Below are 22300 nucleotides of genomic sequence, written 5' to 3' on the forward strand. Positions count from 1 at the left end.
AGCAAAAAGTCCAGGTGAGCATTTCCAAAGAAGGATCATCAAATAAGAGGCCTGTCTTAAAAATATCACAGTTGAAATTTTGAGGATAGTGATTATTTTGCTGTGTCACCTTTTTTCTAATTAGACAACTTAATTACTTTTATTGTAAGCATCGTAAAATGTCAGATATTCACTTAGTGCTAATGCTGTCTTTCTAAACTTGGGGGAAAAAACCAGGATTAATAAACCATAGATTTGTTTGCATTCAGAAATACAAGTCTTCTACCAGAAGTCAGGCCCTACAAACACTTTTAAAGTGCTCAAATGCATGAGACAAGCTGCCTTGGACTGTGAATCCCACTGTAACTTCATACTGTACATCTGTCAATGTATCCTTGAATGCTGTGAAAAATAGCTGATGTATGAAATACTCTGTGTGTCACTTGGATATGTGATTCCAGTTTGGAAGTCCTGGTTTTACAGCTGATCTCGTTGAACACTAGCACGTGGTGGGTATAGTTGGAGATATTTCTGGAGCTGTTTATATAAAATGAAGTAAAAATCATAAATTTGGGGTTGGGAAAACTAAAGTGGAAAAATCATTAGTCAGAAACAGCTTGCTGTAAGCTAATTGCTAGTCTCTTTACTGATTTTGGTGGTTAATTTTCTTATGTTGTTTTGCTTTGGGAATTTAGAAACCTAATGTACCAGAACGTTCACAATGTGTTTTCTTTTTGATTCCCACTTAGTTTAAATGTATAAATGTAGATAGTTTTCTTCTTGCAAACCAATCACTCAAATAATGGGTGATATTTCTGATGTAGTCATTTAAACCTAGATTCTGAAAATAGTCTAATGCTCAATGTCAGATTCTCTGATCATATTTTCATTGAGTTTCCTCTTCATGAAAGCTGGTAGTCCCCCTGCAGCTCATATTACCAGCAGAGCTGATTTTCTGCAGTAGATCTGCATTTATTCCCTATTCAAATCACTGGTAAACAAAGTATCTGGTGGCATTTTAAAACTGGGGTGGGGCATGGGGGTGTGTGCCTATATTTGAAGTCAATTTGTTCTCTCTGGTTCTGCCCCCTCCCTTACATTTCTCCCAAACAAATATTCAGTAAAGCCATGTCACTGTGTCATTTGTTGAACAGGTACAATTTTTTAAATTTCTTAACTGTTTTAGCTCTGATAGCAGAGCTTAACTCTGAGTTTACAGCAAATCATGGAGGCAAAAAATGTATCATGTAAGATAGACAGGATATATTTCAGAGGACTTCAGTTTGTGAAGTTTGTTTTTCATTACTTCTACTCTTTACATGTTTGTTATATTTAATTTAAAATGCTTTGGGTGATGTGATCCCCTATCACCCCCATTCCTCCAGTTGCTCCTTCCCAGTGTTCAATCCCACAGGAAGTTGCAGCTCATAAAATCAAACCAGACTGGCTTTAGCTGCATCTCCTCCTCCTGCTGGGGCTGTGCTGCCTTTGCTGGTGGCTTCTCTTGCTCACAGCTTTCCTTGCAGAGAGAACCAAAGGATGGGTAGAGATCATTAGAGAAAAGAAAGAGCTTTAGGTTTAACTTCTTTTTTCCTAATCTTTCTAAAGGAGCCCATAATCTCTGCTATCTGCTTAGCAGTTTTAATTTTAAAATTGCCATCATGAAGTGTCTCAAAAGCTATTCCTTTTGCAATTTTTAATTATATACTGATATAGTTATATACACTGGGGAGTTATATTATATTTTTATGGGAATCAATAACTTAATACAGGTGAGAAGTAAATTGGTTCTCCCCCAAATAGCATTTTGTTGAGAAAACATAAATGTGAAAATGGGTTCTGAAAGCACTCTTGAGGGGCATTATTTTCAGTTCCTTGAAAGAATGTTGTTGCCCATATTCTGAAAATAAAGAGCACTTTCTGTCTGAAAGCTCATGTTTAACAGCAAGTGCTGTACAACAAAAAGTGCCAACAACCAAAAGGACAGTCCCACCTGCCCTGTGTGTTCAGCAGCAGAAATCTAAAGTATAAATTAGATTTAAAGTTCTCCAGTTAAGCAAAAATTTTTAATTAATATATATTAATACCTTCTATAGTAATTTTTAATAATGAAAGGGATTGTAGTGCTTAGTTATGTTGTTTATCATCTGGTTTACTAAATAGTTCCAGTTAATACTCGATAAATTTTGAAAGAGCCATTTGAACAATAAGTTCACAATCTCTTATTATAAACACGTTTGTTAAAAATTTACCAACACAAATTAGCTTGTTTGGAACATATGAAGTCTTTCTGTTTTACTGAAGTTTTTCAGAGTAGGAAGTTACTGTTTCATTTAATTAGCACCAAAAATTCATGTAGATGTACTCCATTTGCTCTAGAGCAGCACTAATACCTCCTTGACAAATTTCAATACCACATGTAGAGGGTTTTTCTACCTGAATAAAAAACTTAGGAACAGAAGCAAACTTGTAAGATTTTGTTTTCTATTTTGATACAGTAAAGGAATAAAACTGACTATATCTAACCTTTCTGTATAAAATTAGGTTTATGTATAGTAGAAGTTCTGTACAACTAATATTGTGTAGTTACAACTAAAAACATGGTAAAGAATGTTTGGTTTTAAATAATTTTTCCCTACCAGTGTTCAATCTGTAATGTAAATAGAGGAAAGTTATCTTTTATTTTGCCTTGGGGTTTAGGGCATTTAATGATTTTAATATGGTTGTTACATTACCATTCTGTCAACACACTGCGAAGCAGAGATTTTTAATTCAGCACATTATTTACATACAGATAAAGCAGGCACTTTCATCTCCAAAAGTAACTCCTGGTTAGAGAATATGCACAGACACCCCTGTTCTTCCACATGGATGATATAATTTTTAGACATGTTTGAAGTGTACACATAAATGTTCTAATTGGGCACTGCCTTGTCCATGGCAATAGTATTTATAATAAAGGCACTTTCCCCCCTCCTTTATGAACTTAAACTTCTGAAGTAAACATGAAATCAAGCAGTAACTTAATGTTGCTTGTACTCTGGTGGCTTCTCAAGAGAGTCAGATGCTGGGGGTTTTATTCTGACATAAAGCCCTCTGACATTAAACAGAAAGGTCAAAACAGTCATTAGTGAAATGAATGCTCCATCTAAAAATAGCACTATTTTTATAACACTCAAAAGTGACAGAAAATAACAAGGGTAATCAGAAGTGAACTTGGAGCAGGTTCTGTATAGTTAGGTTTTATTGCAATTTCTAGTTCTAGTAAGTAAAATCAGGGGAAATAGTGTGAGACTGCACCCTACTTTTTCACCCTGACCTGTTTTATTTACTGTTGATTAAAAGATCTGTTGAAACTAGCCAGTTTGAAACAGGTTTCAGAATTACCAGCTGAGGTGCTGTTGTTGCTGTTTTCCTTACTAGCTCTTGGTGCCTTTCTCAGCCAGCCATCAGCAGAGGCTGGGGATTCTGGAATCCTTCCCTTCCATTGTGCCTCTGGACTATGGCCAGTGTTTGGGGGCTCAGCTGAGAGCAGGGGGCCAAGGCAGGAATGGCTGCACAGGAGGGGAAGGGGAAGGGAGGTGGGGAAGAAATCCAGGCTGAAGGCAGAGAATTTAGTTGGAGATGGTGAGGAGCAAACCCTGGATGAATTTCTCCAAAAAGAGGATGTTCATTTCAGATGGACTTGAAGTTCCTAGAGGAGGACTGACCTAATGGTGTGTGGAGTAAGGGAAGCAGAGCTGCTTAAGTCTTGGGTTGAGGGGAGTCTGGGAGTGCCTGTGTGAGAAAAACCATGGGTCATGGATCAGGGCTGGACCTGCTGTTGGGTATAGAGGTGGGTGGTTGGAAGCTGCCTGTATGTTTATTTCTGCAGCAAAAAGATTTGCAGGAAAAGTAGAAATGCTGTCATGCTTAAGGTGTTTGAATGCTGTCCTGCATTTTAATCTGTCTTTTTTATGGATTTCCTTTGTCATGATCCATAAGCTGTTGCAATTATCACAGAATGGTTTGGGTTAGAAGGTACCTTAGATCTCCTCCAGTTACAACCCCCTGCCATGGGCAGGACACCTTTCACTATCCCAGGTTACTCCAAGCCTCAGTGTCCAGCCTGGCCTTGGACGCTGCCAGGGATGGGGCAGCCACAGCTTCTCTGGGCACTTGTGCATGGCCTCAGCATCCTGAGAGGGAAGAATTTCTTCTTTACTTCCAACCTAAACCTGCTTTCTTTCAGCCTAAGGCCGTTCTCCCTTGCCCCATTTCTGCATGTCCTTGTCCAAAGCCCCTCTCCAGCTCTCTATGTCCTGGAAGGGGCTCTAGGCTTTCTCCTCCAGACTGAACAGCCCCAGCTCCCAGCCCATGTCCACAGGAGAGGTGCTGCTGCCCTTGGATCAGTTTGGTCCAGGCCCTGGGTTCTCAGCAGCTGTTTCTCTTCAGTGCAGCTCTCTGGTTCCCCAGCCCCATGGCACAAATGCTGTGGGCCACCACAGACAGTAGGAGTTAGGTAAAGCTCCTTTAGTTACATTGCACAAACATAGCCAGAAATGCAGCTAGCTCAAGATGGGATGTGCTGTGTTCAAATTACAATTTTAATGTTTGTGGCTGTGTCTGGGGTGTCTTGGACATTGATTCAGGGTAGTTCTAAGTGCACTAAATAAACTCAATGCAGTCTAGCCAGCCAAGTTTTATGTTGCTTTTGGGGGAGATTTTTCAGTCTTCAGTGGGCCATATGTTGATAGAGTGTCAAAATTCCCTGATCCTATGAAATGAAGATGGATGGAAGTGCTGTGCTTCCTCTGTAACAAGCTTTATGTTATTGGCGCTAAGAGCACCATACTCAAATAGTTTTCTTTTACAGGCAGAAACATACATTCTAATGATCTCTTGCCTTTTTTTGTAAGAATGAATGCTGAATTCAGTATTTTTCTGTATATATATTAACTGGGATCAGATGTAGCAGAGCTGGGATAGCAGCATCTTATGACTAAGCCAGTTAAATTAAATATAGCCAAATTTGCTCACCAACTCACTTTTTAGGTTAAGTTGTGAGTAAAATGCTAATACACAGTGGTTTTGTGTTGCAGCATTATGAGATACCTTCTATATTAAGTGTCTGGTATATATTTTAGTTGATTTTCAGTATTGTAGATCTAAAATGCTGGGTAACCTCCATGCTTCCTTATCATCTTCTCAGGCTGTTGAATTTTGTTGATGAATATTCCAATTACTTATGTTGTATTTATGTTAATCACTGGCTGTTAAATCCAAAATAGGAAAGTGCATTTAAATGTGAACACACTTTACTTTGCATTTATTTAAGAGAAAGGTTTCCTCTCAGGCAGTATTGGTTTTTTACTTCTATCCATTCTCTTGGGCCATGGGTGCTACATCTCAGGAAATCTGCCTGAATGTGACAACAAGATCTTCCCCCATCCCAACTACTGAGTATTTTCCTTATCTTTGCTGCATCATGTCACAAATTAGGGATGCAAGAAATGCCTTGCAGGCCTGGTCTAGTGGTCCATCCAGCTAGCTCAGTGTTCTTTCCCTGGCAGCAGCAGCAGCGTGGATTTTTTTCCTCTTCCTGTTTCATATTTCCATTTTTATATCTACAGAATCTACAACTACCCTAGGGCTGTTCAAGGTACCCCTTGCCTGTTGTTTTTAGCATCCCTTCGTGTACCAGTTGTCTGGTAAAACCATCACTTTTGTATTCTGTAAATATAATTGCTTGTTGAGCTCCAGATTAGTTGGTTTAATAACCTCAGGTTGGAAATATCTCTCACTATGATGCTGTTAGGGTAATAAGAATTTGAACAGCTCTCAATACTTTGTGCTTTTTAAACTTAGCGATCTTTATGGAATATATTCTGTTTCTTACAGCTGAAATTGCAACCTGAACTGCCTTCCAAAGGCAGTGTGCAGCATATCTACAGACAAGTGACTTTTTCTGAGCATATTTAATATGATAGGCATTCCTTGTAGGAACAAGAGGCTGAGTTTTCTTGATACAGCCAGAAGCAAAACAGAAATGTTGCAGTTTTCAACATGATTAGTGTATTGTAATACAAAAAATGTAGACAAGAGCTGTATATATCTTCATTGTTGTGTAACCCCAGTACTGATCATACAGATATGAATGCATGTGTTGGCTCCATCTGCTCTCCTGCAGCACTTGTATATTTAAGAATTTAGTAGACATAGAAAGCAGTAAGAGTGAGGAGGGAGATACGTTGTGGACACCATTCCTTTGGAAAGGAAACACTTGCAAGGATTCTTTGCTGTGGCTGTTAGGTATTTATAAAGTGTACAGATTTTTACTTCTTGCCTCAGAGATGGTCTTGGGGTCAAAAACTTATATAACCAAACCAGAAAGAATCATAAAGTAAGGTAGGTTGAAAGTAACATTTGGGAATTAACTGATCTAGAACGCTGTTCCAGACAGAACTTATGTTTTCTTACACATTTCTTTTACAAACTTGGGAGAAAACACTGGTAATTCTGCACTGTACAAATTTGTGAGTAGTTATTTTTAGTGTCTAAATTGCATCACCTTTTTATACTGTTGTTGCAAAGAAATGCTTTTGTTTTGCTTGGTTTGAAATCTCTGACATTCTTGATCAAAATGGATAATTACTTGTAAATATTAACAATTTGATTTGGTTTCAGTGAAAGAGTTTAATCCCAGAATCATGCATGAGCATTTCAAACTTGTAGCTTCGAAGAAGGCTTAAGGTTAAGAAAGAGGACAATTGGCAATAAGGTACCAGTGGAACTGGCTCAGAGGGCTCTAGAACTAGAGGTGGTGGTGTTGTACCTGTATTGAGTTGTCCTATGGGAAATCACAGCTTGTTCCTTTAATGCAGGAGCAGCGTGACAGCAGCTCCTCTACACTATTTTTAGAAGATTATCTGCTCTCTTAGCCTGCCTTTGCATTTTGCCAGTGCAGTGTGACATTACAGCAGCCTTGGAGCTGCTCTGTTGTGTTGGTTCCATTTGTTCTGTACAGTGGTTAGGAAAAATGAGATGGAGGAGTACATGGAGAGGAGCAGAGAGCAAAAGTAATTTCCTGACTTCAAAGAGAAGCTGGTTTGGGGGAGGGAGTTCAGTGCAAAGCAGGAATGTTGCTGAATGGAATTGTCTTTAAGCTGCTGGGGACAAAGGCAGTGCAGGGTCCTGCACCTGGGCAGGAGCAACCCCAGCACAGGCTGGGGGTGACCTGGAGCAGCTCTGAGAAGGGCCTGGAGGTCCTGGTGGACAGCAGGAGCCAGCACCATGTCCTTGTGACTGTGAGGCCACTGAGCTCCTGGGGGGCTTTAAGAAGAGCACTGGAGCAGGTCAGGGAGGTGACCCTGCCCCTCTGCTCAGCCCTGGGGAGGATCACCTGCAGTGCTGTGCCCAGCTCTGGCTCCTCAGTGCCAGAGACCCGGGGCTCCTGGAGCGCGGCCAGCCGAGGGTGACACATGTGCTGAAGGGACAGGAGCATCTCTGCTGAGGAGGGGCTGAGGGAGCTGGGGCAGGTTCTAGCACGGTGGCATTGGGTGAGTTCTCTCTGGTGCTGGCAGCTGTGCCACTTTGTCTCAGTCTGGGACAGAGTCCCACAATGTGGATAAAGAGCATTAGCAGAGGGAATGCTGAGTTATGGCTGGCCAGGATCTCCCCTTGCAGCGAGGACTGACTCAGCACTGGGGGTGGGAGGGCAGCTCTGCAGTGAGACACCGAGTCCCAGAGGTGCTGGGGAGAGGTTACAGAGCAGGCAGGATGGCTGAGGTCACCCAGCCTGCCCCAGCTGGGGAGCAAATGCTCATCCTTGGCTGCCTATTTCAATAAAACCCTTCAGAGCCTGTGGTAGCATAACCTGGGAGCAGCAGAGCCCAGAGCTCAGAGTAAATTTTAGTACAGCAAGAACCCTAGTTGAAATGATTATTTAAACCTCAAATACATGTTTAAGATATAGTGGCATTTTGACCTGAAGGAAAATTAGTTAGAGCAACATGAAATAACAGAAGCCTTTTCTGCCCCTGTGAATGTACTGGATTTTTTAATATTTTTCTGGCTTATATTGATAGTAATCAACAGTATTGCACAAGCTTCCTTCTAGATGCAAAGTTAATATTTGAAGGTATAAGTTTTCTGACTTACATTTATACTGTCTTCAGATTGTTTTCATTACTTCTGTCTCACCTTCAGCAAGTCCTTAAGTATCACTGTAATTCATTCCAGTGAAGCACACTATCATGCTTTTCATGTGTATGCTGTAAAGGAAATGGCCATTTCAGATATTCAGAGGAATAAAATTAAATGGTAGAACTTTTAAGCTGTGGGGGGGAGAGAAATCTGTAAGGAGAATCTTTGTTGTTTTTCTGTGTATGTGAGGTTTTTGTTTGGGTTTGCTTGTTAGTTGTGGGGAGGTTTCTAGTTTTGTGGTTGTTGTTTGTTGCTGGGTTTTTCCCCTGGAAGACAATATCCCTTATTGTGCCATTTGAAATTCCCTGTACAGCCATCTACCTGCTTATTCAGTAAAACACCTCAGGGTAAAGCATTAATATTCTCTCTCTTTTTTTTTTCTCTTTTTCCTGCAAAGTAACCATTGTGTTCTTGCTCAAAGAATGGCAGTTGAAATTGCAGGGAGGAGACAAAGAAAAAGAAAACAGGTGTTTAAATCTTAAGGAGTAGTTTTCTTAAATCTGGATTTCTTAACACTGGACTTAATTTTTAATTTTTTTTTTATTCCTCAACATCCACCTTTTTCTTTTAATAAAAGCTTTTTCTTCCCATTTTCCTCATTTGGGGACTTTTCTAAAAGGTATTTCCTTCTTTTTTTCTCTTTAGGCCTTGACAGATAAATCCTTTGAAGCTCTATTTGCTACTATTTTGATGTTTTAAAGAATTTTAGTGTATAGGAAGCCAGAAATATTTCTCCATCTACTTTTCTTCTCCTGTCAACAGTGTATCTGTTGCTTAATTCACCAAATCCCAAATAAAAGGCTATTTGATATTTATTGATATCTATTTATACAGAAGAGTACAAGACAAGAAAATAATTTTGAGGGTTGTGGTTTTAGTCTTTCCTACTTAATATATCACTACAATATAATGTATTTATAATGTATATAGGTAAAATTTGTAAAATTATATCTGTTTACTAAGTGATCAAATATTTGTGTGTAGTCTACTGTTCAATATCTCATTTCTTTTATATTTTCCTCACAGATTTGTTCCTTACCACATCACCAAATTCCAAATCTATTCAGTTTGAGACATGGGTAAATAAGGTAAGAGAGAAAACACAAATAACCATTCTGTTGAAACACAGATAAGTTATAAACCCCAAAGGAGTTCTCTTCTGACATTTATGGTGATTTATAGACAGAAGACTAATCAGTTTGGTTTTATTCTTGCTGTCTGAAAGATTTATTTTTTTTAAGTGGGCTTTGTTAGATATATAACTCCAGGTCCTGGGTAAGATTTTCTGGGACAGAGGTTCACAACATCACTTCTGACTGCTACAATACATGTGCAAGGTATATTTCAGGAAATCCCAAGTCCTGTGTTAACTAAATATCATAACTGAAATTCAGGGTGGAGGAGTAATAGATCAAGAGATTAATAATTTATTGAGATTCTGCTTTTGTATTGTCTAACCTGGCCAGGGGCATCCTTTGTACCTTGTTATCCAAAAGGACTAGAGCTGTAAGTTCACTTTTTAATGATGATGGAAAGTGCTCAGTGTGTTCCTTATTAGTTAAGGGATGAGTTTTTGAGGGTTTTCCTGCAAATGAATCCATCAGATCACAGTGAGTCACTGCAGAACAGAGTCTTGTGTGAGATAACCTGGCCATCTTCTCCCAGGCAAGAGTATTGAAAGCACTGAGTCATGAATCCTGTATTTACAGCTTTAGCTAGACTTTAAAAAGCATTGGCTCTTGAGTGTTTGTAAGTACACAAGGTGTTTGTCCTGTTAGTGGGGTTTCTTTGAATTTTCTTGCAAATTTTGAACTCTTATTCTAAATATAATCCTCCATTATAAATTTTGTATTGATAGATTTGCTTATCTTTAGAAAGAATGAATTCTGTTCTTTGGAATCAGTCAACCCAGGAAAATAGGTCATACATGTAAAATGCTTGGACATGTGTATGAAACTACAAAAAGCTTGACTGATTCATTAAAAGCTGGTAAACTGCTCTTTGTAGAAAACATAGTTCCCTTCATTGATGCACTATAAAATGCTTTTTAAATATTTGCCTATAGAAGATATGCTTTTAGGGCCACCTAAGGGCCTCTTCTATTTCGCTGCATGGAAATGCATCAATATTAATTTTTCTCATCAGAATCACTATAAATTAGATGTCAAGGTAAAGATATATAGTCATGCAGTGCCAACAGCACCAGCTGTGTGCAGAGTTGCCTTGGAGCCCACAAACCAAAGGTGGCATGAGCCATGCTGGGTTTGGATAACTGCTCCATTGCCTTTGGCTCCTGCCCTGCTGGGCCCTGGTGTGCAGAGCAGTGTGCTGAGATGGTGGCAGTGACTGGGAAGGGGGCCTTGGCTGCAGAACCTCAACACCTTCAAATGGGTTTGTGCCAGCTGAGATCCAGTTCTGTGATAAACAAAGACCCAGCACTTCTTATCTTTCTGGTGGTATAATGGACTATTGTTTTCTCAAGGCCTAGATAAATAAAACAAGTTCTAAGCCAGACCTAAGAGCAAGTCATTTTATTTCCTAATTAGAAGGCAAATCAGGACCCTCTTTTTAATTTTTATGCAGGTGTGTTGTTGTATATTACACATGTCTATAAAATCACATGTTAATATGCAAAAATGCACAGTGTTCATAATCACTTAATTTTCATTTAGATAATGTTGCTGAAATAATCCAGTCTCTTCCTCATAGCACAGCAAAATTTATGGAAATTGTGTCTGAATATTACTATTGATGGATTTCCACAAGAATCCAGAAAGGATTAGAAATGCAAAAACTCAGTCCCAATTTTTGAAGAGTGTAGTTTTTTCCATAGCTGAGATTTCTCTCTCTTATCTGCTAAAGCCCTTCACTAGTGATCTGTATTTTCTTTGGTTCAAAAGTCAGTTTTTATCACTTACTCTGCAATTCAGTCTTTCCATCACCCTTGTCCTGTTTCCTAGGATGGGAACTTCTCTAAAGTTGGAAAAAGTAAGGAAATGCCCAGCGGTGCCAAAGTTGTTGGACAGTCTGTGTTTGCAGATTTTGGTGAGTTTGCTTCTTTTACACTGCCCTGAGTGTTGCTCTCTCATGTTTTGGTTAACTGCTTTACACCAGACAACAAGAGGTTTTGATGTTTCTCTGCTTTTTCTCTGTAATGTGTTATATTTATTTGTAAATCTTGAAATGTCTGGGAATAATTATTTACAAATTCAGCTTTGCTTATCCCAGTACATTCTGCCTTGTGTATCTAATTTTGTTGCTTTGAGGTGTGGTGCAACACTAAACTTAATTTTATCAGACATTTATTTTATTTGTCATGATTTTAATTTTGTTTTCTCTAATCTTGTTCAGAAAACATTATCTGATTAAATGTTTCTAAATTCTTCACTTGTACAAACTAATAAAGACTAAATTAAATAAAATTACTTAAATAAAAATTGCTGGAACGTGGTAAAATCTTAACGGTTATAATTGAAAGTTCTGGTAAGCTTTTGGACAGAAGAAAAATTTAATTTATATGTAAATCTATTTTTGCAAGGGTTTGTGAAAGCCTGTATTTTCCTATTAGAATGTACTTTTCCAGTCAATTGTGGCTTATCAATGTCTTTGTCATGTTACAGAGAATGGGGCATGTTGGTTTTGTGGTGCAGAAAATACTATTTTTCTATGCACTAAAATAACAATTTTCCAACCAGAGGCAGTGTTGCAGGCCTGACTCTGCTGACATAATTGACTGTAAATAACTTCTTAAAAAATAATTACTGTATTTGTACAACACACTTGTTACAGTGAGACTGACCTTGTCTTTAAATGTTGTCAAACAGTAGCCTTGTTTCAACATTTCCTTCAAAAACTTATTTTAAAGAAATGACAATTTTTAAACTTCGAGTGTGACTCGCTTGCTCTGTGCTGCCACTCAGAAGTGTTTTGAGGCTGATGTGTGAATGCAGGGCACCTCTGCTGGGTGGGTGATGGTGCTTAGATCAGATCTACAGGCAGTGAAGTCAGGTAGAACCTGAACTGTGCCCCAGGCTCTTCTGTGTAATGTTTACCCCATTTTCTAAAATCTTTGACAAAGTTTTAATAAAATATTTTACTATTTGTCTTCAAGTTTGAATACTTATCTATATAATATATGAAGGAAAGAATAGAATAATACAGTTTTCGTAGTAAAAAAAAAAATTAAGTGTTCTGGGTCTTTTGTAATCATTTTCCAAGCTGGTGTTCTGAATAATGTGTCTTAATAGGTACTAAATAGAATTTTTTTATAAGTGTTTAACAATGGCAATGTGAAGAGCTATCTTAATGCAGGATAATTTTATCTCTGTGTTAGGTGGCTAATGAGCCCAAATGATAAATCATAATCTTAGAAATTCACAGTAATTAATGGAAATGTAATAAACCCTGGGATATCCTCACAAAGAGAAGTGGAGCTGTTCCAATGTTAAAGTTAAAATTTTGAATGTGTGGCTAAATGGAGTGTGCAGTGCTGTGGCAGGGCAGTGGTTTGGTACAGCTGAGCTTGGGAGGAAGGGCAGTGCCCAGGGACTGCTGGGCTGGACTTCCAGCACCCTTGTTTAATGCCCTCACTGCTAATTATCATCAGATTCATTTGTTCTGCACCAGCCCAACAACAAAGGAGCAGCATCTCCCCTGATGAGTGTGCTGCTGTGTCACAGTACCTGCATTTACCCACTGTGCTGTGTCTGCTCACACTGAGGTGCTTCAAAATGCTGGCTTTGAGCATACAGCTGCTTGTACTGAGCTGGAGTTACAGGCAATGCATTGCTAGAAATGGATTGTCAGACTTGAACCTCTCCTCTTTTCAGTTTTCCATTTCAAAAATGACAGAATAATGATTGTAAGTCAAAGGAAGTTAGGGTATGATGGTTTGCAGTTTGGAATAACGGGGCCTGATTGATTGCACAACAAATCGAAGTACCACAAGGAAATGGAAAATGAGATATGTTAGAAGATTATGCTGCCTTCTACCTTTGGCAGGTTTTGCCAAGCTGTGCATGATGCAGAATGTGCTGTGCACTCACACTCTGCTGTGCCACAGGCATCCTCCTCTTGGCACTGGGACACAGCCACTGGCACTAGAAATGTTCAAGATTCAGCACAAGCCTCTGACATTCTTACTTCTGGGATGCCTGCCTCTATTTTTCTTCCCCTCCTTGACATTTTCTGTACCTCACAGCTGATGTGCCAGCTTTGCCATTTGCTGAAGGTCCCAGAGGGTTCTGTATCTCTGTGCTTTCACTCTGCCACTTGTCATGAATTAACCGTGTGCGTGTTGGGCTCTGCAGTGGTGTCAGGCCCAGCCACTCTCACTCTGCTTGTGCCTTCTTGCACTCCTGCAGTGCAAGGTTCTGATTTACTGATCACACCTGCCTCTTAACAAAATAACCATTGTTTCGAAAGGTCACTTTGTCTAACATTCTTTCCTGCTTCTGAAAATTTTATTTGAAGTACTCTTTCCAGCCATGAGTATTTGCCATTTGATAAAAGGAGGGAGCTTTGTATAAGAGTCTGACTGAGAACTTGTAAAAGCAACTAATTTGGGGCAAGATTTCCTTTCTTAAACTAAGCACGTTGAACAACAGCTATCAAGTATAAAGTATTTGGCTAAGTGGAGTTGGAAAAACCAGCAATTAAGTGACTCATGAGAAACTGTCGCAGATGTTGGTATAATCTTAGTACCAAGTGTTCCTAAAGTACTGAAAAAAATAAAGATTTTTTTTCATTAAAAAAATATGCAAATGTATGTTTGTATGCATCTGAAAGTCCAGTACATTTATATATATATGTGTGTGTGTGTGTATTTTAATGGAAAATTACATAGAAGGATGTGTGTATATATCAATACATTTATGGTAATGGAGTAGACCTTACACTTTATGGCTAAGTTGGAACCTCTGTAATAAGCTGCACTTCCCCCTGTTACATGATAGCAGTGATTTGTGTATCAATCTGACCAAAGGACAACTGACAAATTTGTATTGCCCTTTTAAAAATAAATCAGAAAAGCTTTTTGACATCTATTACGAATGGCATTTCAATTGATTAAGGTGAGCAGAGTTGGGTGCTAGAGAATTCTGCACTTATTTAGTTGCCACATTGCTCCAAACAAGTAAGAGCTCTTCATTATTACTTTTTCTATTCTTCTCATGTCACTATGGTAATTGCAGTGCAGTGGTTGCTATAGCAAAAATGATTAATCCTGCACTGTTGTTATCTGTGAGCTGGCAGAGGAGTTTTATAAGATCTGCTTGTACTGTCTTTAGAGGAAATCATAGATGTTGTCTAGAACCCTGATAAATACTTACAAGTATATAGAGAGTTTTATTAAATGTCACTTAAATTACTAGGAAAATGTTGTATTTTTAAAGAAATAGAAGGATTTCAATGGGACAATCTGAAAATTACCAATTTTTTAGCATTAGATAAATGTGAACCATATTTTGGACACAATAACCTGCTATTTTCTCATTAATTTAAAGATTAATGACATGTTTTTGAAGTAGTGAATCACAAATGATTAGCACAGGATATTGTGCTGATTATACGAGCCATTAATTCATTTCTATAGGAAACTGGTGTCATAATTGGTATTTAACTATGATTGGTTCAGCTGGATAGCAGAGATTTAAGATCATCCTTTGGTATCTGACACTGTAAAAGTTGGAGTAATAAGTCATTGATGTTGCTTAGTTAAGGCAAAGAACTTTGTTTTGGCCTGTATTTAAAAGAGAGTGAAAATGGCTTTTTGAAATCAAATTTATCATGGTGTCCTCATAAATAAATACAGCACAACTCTTTGTTTCTCTAGGTAGGTTTTAGCCAGCCCAGTCCTTTATTTTTTAGTCACCATTTGATTTCTTATGCTGCCTTTTCTCTCCTCTAAGAAGTTTGCATTCACCCCTGCTATGCACACTTTTTGAGCTATGCTATGATTTTTGAGCAAATGCGGGTTGGGTTTCTTAAAGTTCCATCAAAGTCTTTTGGAGACCTGAACTTAATTTGTTCTCATATTGAAAATCCAGTTATCCAACTAATAATCCTAAGAGAATCCTCTCTGTTCTCCTCCCTACCAAGTAATTGAACTATTTTATGTATGTTAACTACTTGTATGACATGTGGTAGTAATTATCACTTTCCTTGTAGGAAATGATAGCTCATTATTGCCAATTAATTATGTTTAAAGTGGATAATATAGTGCCTAACCTTTGGGGGTTTTTCAACCTTTTGTTGCACTGTGCCAAATGCATTTTGTTGAAAGATTTTTTTTTAAAGTAGACATTAATTATCCTGCAGCTGAAGTTGCATTTTGATTTTGTACCTTTTAATTTTGTCTGTCAGCTTCATTCTAATACCTGAATTTCTTTTTTCCCTCAGAATGTTGCATCCTCAGATGCAGTAGCAATGTATCAAAGGGAAATTTTAATGGTACATTTTGGTAAATAACCCCTTAAGAAAACCATTCTCCTTTGAGCACTGTGTTGTGAAAATATTTAGTGTTCCTGTAGTCAATGAAAGGATTCTCTGAGAACCTTAAGGTGCAGGGTGACAATACTTCTGTGTGTGAAATGCTCTGCATGTGAGGAAAGCTGGGTTTACTGGGATCAGCTTGGGTGAAAAAGGTATGAAAGTTAATGGAAATGAAGCCTTCTGAGAGACTTCAGATGTGGAAGAGATTCTTTTAGTACCAGATGATGCACTTCTGAAGCAGCAGTGTATAGAGAAATACCAAGATAATTGGCACTTGTGTTTTGAGTCTGTGAAAGTGTATTTAGGAGCTAAGTGTGGGTTCTTTGTTAATTTGTAACCAGCAATGCTCTTCAGTGATACTTCAATGTTTTAAATGTAGTTCCCAAACAGTGTCAATTTCTGAGGGGGAAATCAGGTCCCCATATTTTGCCAAGGTCTTTATGTGCTGACAAATGCTAGTATCTCCTGGGAAAAAGAACTGCTGTTGCTTCATATTAATTTTTGTCAAAGGGGCTTGAAGCTTAAGAAGAATTTTTCTTTCTTTCCAACAATAAAATTGGTGTAATGCTGCCTGTGTCACTTGGTTATCTGTTCCTTGTTGAAGATCTTCACAGGATGGAATTTTTCTTTGGCCCTGGTGATGGTTGGTACAGGAGGAGCTCTGGGCCCAGGCTGAGCTGGCCCAAGGCTGTTACACCCATGGCTGGCCTTGCTTTGTGTTATCCCTTCCTTGGCAGCACCTGCAGGGTGTTGCCATGGGAGCTTTGAACATGTGGAACATCACTGAGCTCTAAATGTACGGCCAGGCTTGGGAGATTGTTTTAATGTGAAACAAGCAGCTTTCAGCAGAAACAGCACAGGAGTTTTAGCAATGATTTTGTGTGCTGTGGGGGCTGTTCACATTGTATTTGTTGCAGTTTCTGTTCCCTGCTTGGTGCTGGCATTTCCATTTGAGGCAGAAGGCTGCACTGTTGGCTCTGGTGCAGCCTGGGGTCTCACTGTGCAGTTTGCTGGCACGCTGTGTTTAAGTGCTTCTATGCAGTGGAGCTGTGAATATGGCTTCTTTGGAAGGATTTAAAATCAGAATTGATTTAGTGTGAAGGAGAGGTTTATGAGGATTTCTTTCATGTCCACAGAACTTTGAATCATCTGTGAATGCTCTTTGCATCTCTTTTTTGAAGTTATGATTCACATTTGCTAAAGGCAACTGACACTGATTGTTTTAATAATGTGTAATTATCTTAGTAATTTATTATAACTGTCTCTGTCATGGCCATCTCACTGTGCACCTAAAGGCACAGAGTGATAAAAGAAGTCTAATGATTTAATTACTTGAGAAGATAAATTTAAGATAATCAGCTTTCAAACAAACCTTTACTTTATTTGAATATCAAACTCACTTGTACTTATTGTAGCCTTCTTGCCTGCCCCAGAAAGGTATTGCTGTAGTACAACCCTGACAGGGCTTTTTTCTTCTTTTTCCTCTTATTGTTCTTCAGAACTGTAAATTAAAGATTCATGGGAGAGGATACTGAGACCAGTGGGAGAGAGATATGAATGAGAACTTTGTGGTATCTGAAGGTTCTTGTTTTTATGTTCAGAATTATGAAAGCTGACTTTCTTAGCCTGTATAGTTAACATATTTCCATTGAATATAGTTCCATTTAGTTTAGAATAGTTAGGGTTAGAAAGAACTTCTACAGATCATCAAGTCCAACCCTCAACTTGCTAGAAAACAACTACTTTTCTGTTTAACAGAACTGTAATAAGTTACAATGATCAGTCTATGATCTCAGAATAACCCCAAAAAGTTGATTCCATTTTTGTTTTTAAAGGAGCAGAAGTAAGATGACACTGCAGCAGAAGTACAGAGCATTTAAATTAAAAAGGTTTAGATCATACACCCACCAAAAGCTGTCTTGCTCTTCATAGCTACAACTTGATCTTGCTGTATTATGAAACAGTTTTGGAGTGAGTGATCACAGAACTTGGCATTTCCCCAGGGGCCATTTGCTTTCCAGAGCCCATGTTGGAAAGTACATTGCACAAGCATGAATCTGACAGTCCTTGGACCTGGTTGCAAGAGAGCACTTTTGTGACACCTTTTTCTATGTTTGTTAAGGAATTTGAACATTGGGATTGAGTGTCTTTTGCCTAGGTTTACTCATGCTAAGTTACAAGTGCATTTGTTTTATAAGCACCTCTCTGATACCTCTGGGTTTGGGAAGAAGTTTCTTGTGTGGAGCTCCTTTGAGCATTTGCTATTTGTGAATTCAGTTTAAAATGTGTTCTCAGACTGCAGTACCTTGGTATTGCTTTTGGAGCATCTAACAATTCTAATAACATTATGTTGTCTTTAATCTGATTGACAAGTTTTTTCTGCTCTCTCCCATTCAAATTTACTTTTAGAACAGTTTGAAAATACTTGAGCTGTGTGAACATTGATGATCAATGTTCAAGCTCAGCAATGTCTCTCACACAGCCTCCCTGCAAGGTGTTGGAAAGAGGCTCTGTGTTAGAAATGCTGCAAACAGGCAGTTGTAAGTGATGATCCTCACATGATTCCTCGATGGAATAAGACTGCTAATTTTGGCTTTACATATTTAGACATAAGTACAGGTTTGCAGGTGATGAGTACGTAGGACTGTTCTTTATCTAGCCCTTTCCACTGCCTACAAAACTTGATCTGTGTTAACCATGGAGTTATCAGTCAAGCCAGAATCGTGTGTTGAGAACTTGCTCATTAACAGCTGAGTTCTCTGTCAAAGGTGCTCCAGGCTGAGTGGTGCTAGCAGAGGACATTTGGAGTCTGGAGTATTTGGGCACACCTACTGCTGCCAATGATATTGAAATTACAAATAAGATTTCCACCAGTTTGGAATGAGATTTCATTTTTAAATGAAAGGGACAGAAAGACAGAGTAGCAGACCCCAGGAACTGAGTGAAGATTATGGAGGGTCTCCAGAAACAGGTTTCCTGGGTAGACCTAGGCTGAAGAAGATTATTAAAGACATGTTATGCAAGGTATTTTTAATAAATACTTGAAACTGTAGGTGTGATGGGATCATCCAGCTGTTGTCACCATTGCTTTGTCACCTGTGCATACCTAATTGCACTGATCAGTTGTGCTAATGATACTCCTTTGAATTTCTGTCTTCCTTTGTGGAGAAATTTAGCTTCAAGATCAGAGTTGAAAACTGAAGGATGTTTATTTACATTGGGATTGAAACCAGGCATGGAGATAGGAAGTGTTTCTTGGGTCCAAGGTGAATTTGTTGTTAGTGAGTTAAAGCTCTTAAGTTAGCAACTGCTGGGGGTGTGTTCTGTGTGGTCTTCAAGGTCAGTAGTTTGCATTCCAGCAGGTGCTTCCAAGGTGGAATCATGCAAAGAAGAAGAAGGAAATATTTTCTTTCAAAACTGTAAAAGGTGCTGTGTATTGATTAGTTGTTTTCACAGTGTCTTTGAAAAAGCTTCAGAAATGCAGGAAACATTTTATTTCTGGTTATAAAAGATGGATCTGTACATTATAAGATGTGCTTTAGAAATAAAAACTGGAGAAGAAATAAGATGTAATGTTATGATAGAGATGAAGAATGTTGGGCTTTTCTTCTTTTGATTGCTACTTTTCTGTAATGCTGTATTTGACTAATTGTGGATTTTCTTAAACTATTTTGCTACAGCTCAGAAGATATTCTTGTTTCATTGATGTCCCATTTCCAGCTACATGTTCAATGCTGGTGCTTTACTTGAAACCTTCCAAGTTTAATATTTGTTCTGTCTAAGTGCCAGATTAATGTTTTTATATCTCATCTTTGTCATCTTTAAATTCAGCTGAGCACAGAGTATAAAAGAGGAAAATAAAGACCAAACAAACAAAATCCAAGCAAACCAGTCCAGTCTCCATAGTATGGATACCTCTGTCTGAGAAACTTTTGTGAGGTGGATACAACAATAATTTGAGATGTGTCAGCTGCTGTAAATTTTCAACAGATTTTTCTCTTATCTTGAAATTTATTTTTTTAACTACTGGATTCTTAAATATCTGTTACACAGAATTGAAGAGAAATAGCAACTGAAAACATGGTCCTCTAGGAGAAATTATGTAAATGGACATTTATCTTCTGGTCAAAGCAATTGAGGAAACTCTGGCCTTCCAATATGGAATATATATCATAGTATTTTCAGTTTGCAGGGACAGAGGCATGCTGTTTGATGCATATTTGCATTTATTCATTCTTTGATCATACTGGATATTTTATTCAAGTCTTGAACTTGTAATTTATGTACAACACCTTGGTGTGGAAGGTGATGGCTTCGTGTCTCATTGTGTGCCAGCTCTGTCCCTCCTGTGCTATGGATTGTTATTCCTCAAAGCTCCAAGGGTGTTTTCATCCATGGCCTGCCCTGCTCTGAGCATCACCTACCCACACTATCAAACTGAGTTATTGGTATAACAAGATGAATGTTTGCAGTATAAGTAGAATCAAACATTTTATATTCTCCTCTGCTCCACAGCATAATTTAAAATGAGAATATCCTTGTTCTTGTCCCTTTTTCAAACAGAGGAAGGTGGTTCTTTGTCTTGTGTGTTATTGAAAAACTTCTAAAATCACTTCATGCTGAAACTTTTGTAGAAATGTATTTAAAATGTTAGGGCTCAATTTACATTTTATATTCAGAAAACATATATCTCTGCACTTTAATTAAATTTTTGCAAATCCTTCAATATTCCCATGGTTTATAATTTGCAAATTGAACACTTCCATTTAAGTTTAGAAAGAAACTGTAGTCCAACAGCATTTTAATTTGTTCACGCAAGCAAAGATTCAAGATGATAACATGTTTTAATTGTTCTTGAATGATGAAGAAGGAAAGCAGACACCTTCAGAAGCTGGTGCTGATTTCAGACAGATTCAATAGTTGCTATGTTGATTTCTCTGTTCAGTGGGAATTCCCTTTCTTATCTTTTTGGATGTGAACTTACTGGATTTCAATCACCTAGGCTACTTCACATCCTAAATTATCTGTCCTGGAGAAGAGAGCTGCCATGAGGATTTGGGAGGGGTTTGGTGGTGAGGTAAAGTAATTCATGAGGCAGATGGGATGTAGGAAGCCACTAAAAGTTTGGCTTTATCACTTAGAGATATTTGGGGAAGTCTGATATTTTCATCACTCCTCCTCCCCTTATAACCCTCCTTCCCATCTCCCAACTTGCTGATGAAACAAGGGAGGGACCCAGAAATGCAACTGCACTGCTATAGATGTACACACCCCCAAAGGGAGGAAGGGGCTGGCAGGCTGAGAAAGCCTTTCTTGTGCTGCTAAAGTATGACAGGACTTCTGGGCTAGGGCCAGTTCTGGGCTGGAAAGTGAATAAAGGGTTCAGTAACAGGCAAATGATCTGTTTTTTGCATATTAGCTCAGGAGATCTCATCAAGCAATTTTACAAAATCTACTTGCCTAAATAAGCTGGTTTGGATTTCTGCAAACCCAAGCAGTAGCTGTGCCTGAGGCCCCCTGGTGCTCCCAGCACCTTTGTGGTTCCTACAGAAATGTGTTTTGTAGCATGTTCATAAGCTGCATTTCTGAAACATCAGACCAGTACAAATTTCATTTATTGTGGCATTGCCAAGCAGCTGTCAGGGAGCCAGACTGAGAGGATGTTTGTGGCTGTAACCTGCAATATTTTATAGGTGTAATATAGAATCCTGTGATGGAAATGATTCAAGTAATTAACGTGCCAGATGAGGACCTCTCTGTATTTCAGTGTTGAGAGTGAACACTGTGGTTCTCTCAAATGAAATACCCAGCTCCTCAAAGCTGTACGGGCTAAGGGGCAAGTTGAAAAGGTGAATTGTTTTTGTTACACTGTGAGCTTTGATTCCATGGGCTGGGAAAGTGGATTGCCTGCAATGTGCCTGAGCTGGGGGTGCATGGCATGGCAAGGCAGCTGTGGTTCTGGTGGCATCTGGCAGCCCAGGCTCTCCATGCAGCAGTTCTTGCTGCTGCCTCTGTGCCCTCCCAGCCCTGCCAGGGAGCTGCCACTGCTGGCCTGGCCCCTGGGAGGGAGGCAAGGTCACCATGGCAACCCAGAGATTTCTCCTGGAGTGGATAATGGACAGTAAATTATTACTTTTTCCCCCACTCTATACTCTGTGTGTCAGAACTCTAGATGCAAATAGTCATTGCTTGTTTAAATATTAAAAGGTCATTATTCTACTAAAGGTTTTTGAAATACATGGATTAAAGGCGCTTAAAGAACATTTTTGAAAACCTGTAATTTACTCAATTTTACCTAATTCTATAAGCCTGGGATTTATTAGCCGTTGTGTTAATCAACTCTCCAGTGTTGTGTTTTGTGCTAAGTACAGATTAAGATATTACTTGTGAACTCATGACTCTTCTTAAAGTCTTGCTGACAGTGTGAGAGTTTAAAACTAGTTCAGAAAATTAAATAAGTTTTTATGGTGGACTTGTAATGGTGGATTGGTATTAAAGGTAATTTTAATCCCAACTGAACACAGGGATTAAGTTACTAAGGACTTGCTCTTCTCACTATGTCAGTAAAATTTCAAATTCTCTCAATATGGAGATGAAAGTACATCAGCAAAGGCAATCTTCAAACAAAAGACACAGATTATTAGGT

General features: G+C 38.6%; 1 protein-coding gene and 1 long non-coding RNA gene across 2 annotated transcripts in view; one reads left to right on the forward strand and one right to left on the reverse strand.

Moving 5' to 3' along the window:
• Positions 1 to 22300, forward strand: part of ITFG1 (integrin alpha FG-GAP repeat containing 1) — a 73114-nt gene that overhangs the window by 13345 nt on the left and 37469 nt on the right. The window contains exons 7-8 of the mRNA XM_064386454.1: positions 9190 to 9251; positions 11124 to 11208. Coding sequence (XP_064242524.1) covers positions 9190 to 9251; positions 11124 to 11208 — 147 coding nt within the window. The remainder of the gene's footprint in view (positions 1 to 9189; positions 9252 to 11123; positions 11209 to 22300) is intronic.
• The window catches only part of LOC135279248 (uncharacterized), a 135917-nt gene that overhangs the window by 11752 nt on the left and 101865 nt on the right, over positions 1 to 22300 (reverse strand). Inside the window, exons 5-6 of the long non-coding RNA XR_010346526.1 lie at positions 17055 to 17155; positions 8119 to 8231 (exon numbers count right to left, since the gene is read on the reverse strand). This is a non-coding gene — a long non-coding RNA (uncharacterized LOC135279248). The remainder of the gene's footprint in view (positions 1 to 8118; positions 8232 to 17054; positions 17156 to 22300) is intronic.

Source organism: Passer domesticus, chromosome 12 (assembly GCF_036417665.1).
Source record: "Passer domesticus isolate bPasDom1 chromosome 12, bPasDom1.hap1, whole genome shotgun sequence".
In the NCBI taxonomy this organism is placed as follows: domain Eukaryota; kingdom Metazoa; phylum Chordata; class Aves; order Passeriformes; family Passeridae; genus Passer; species Passer domesticus.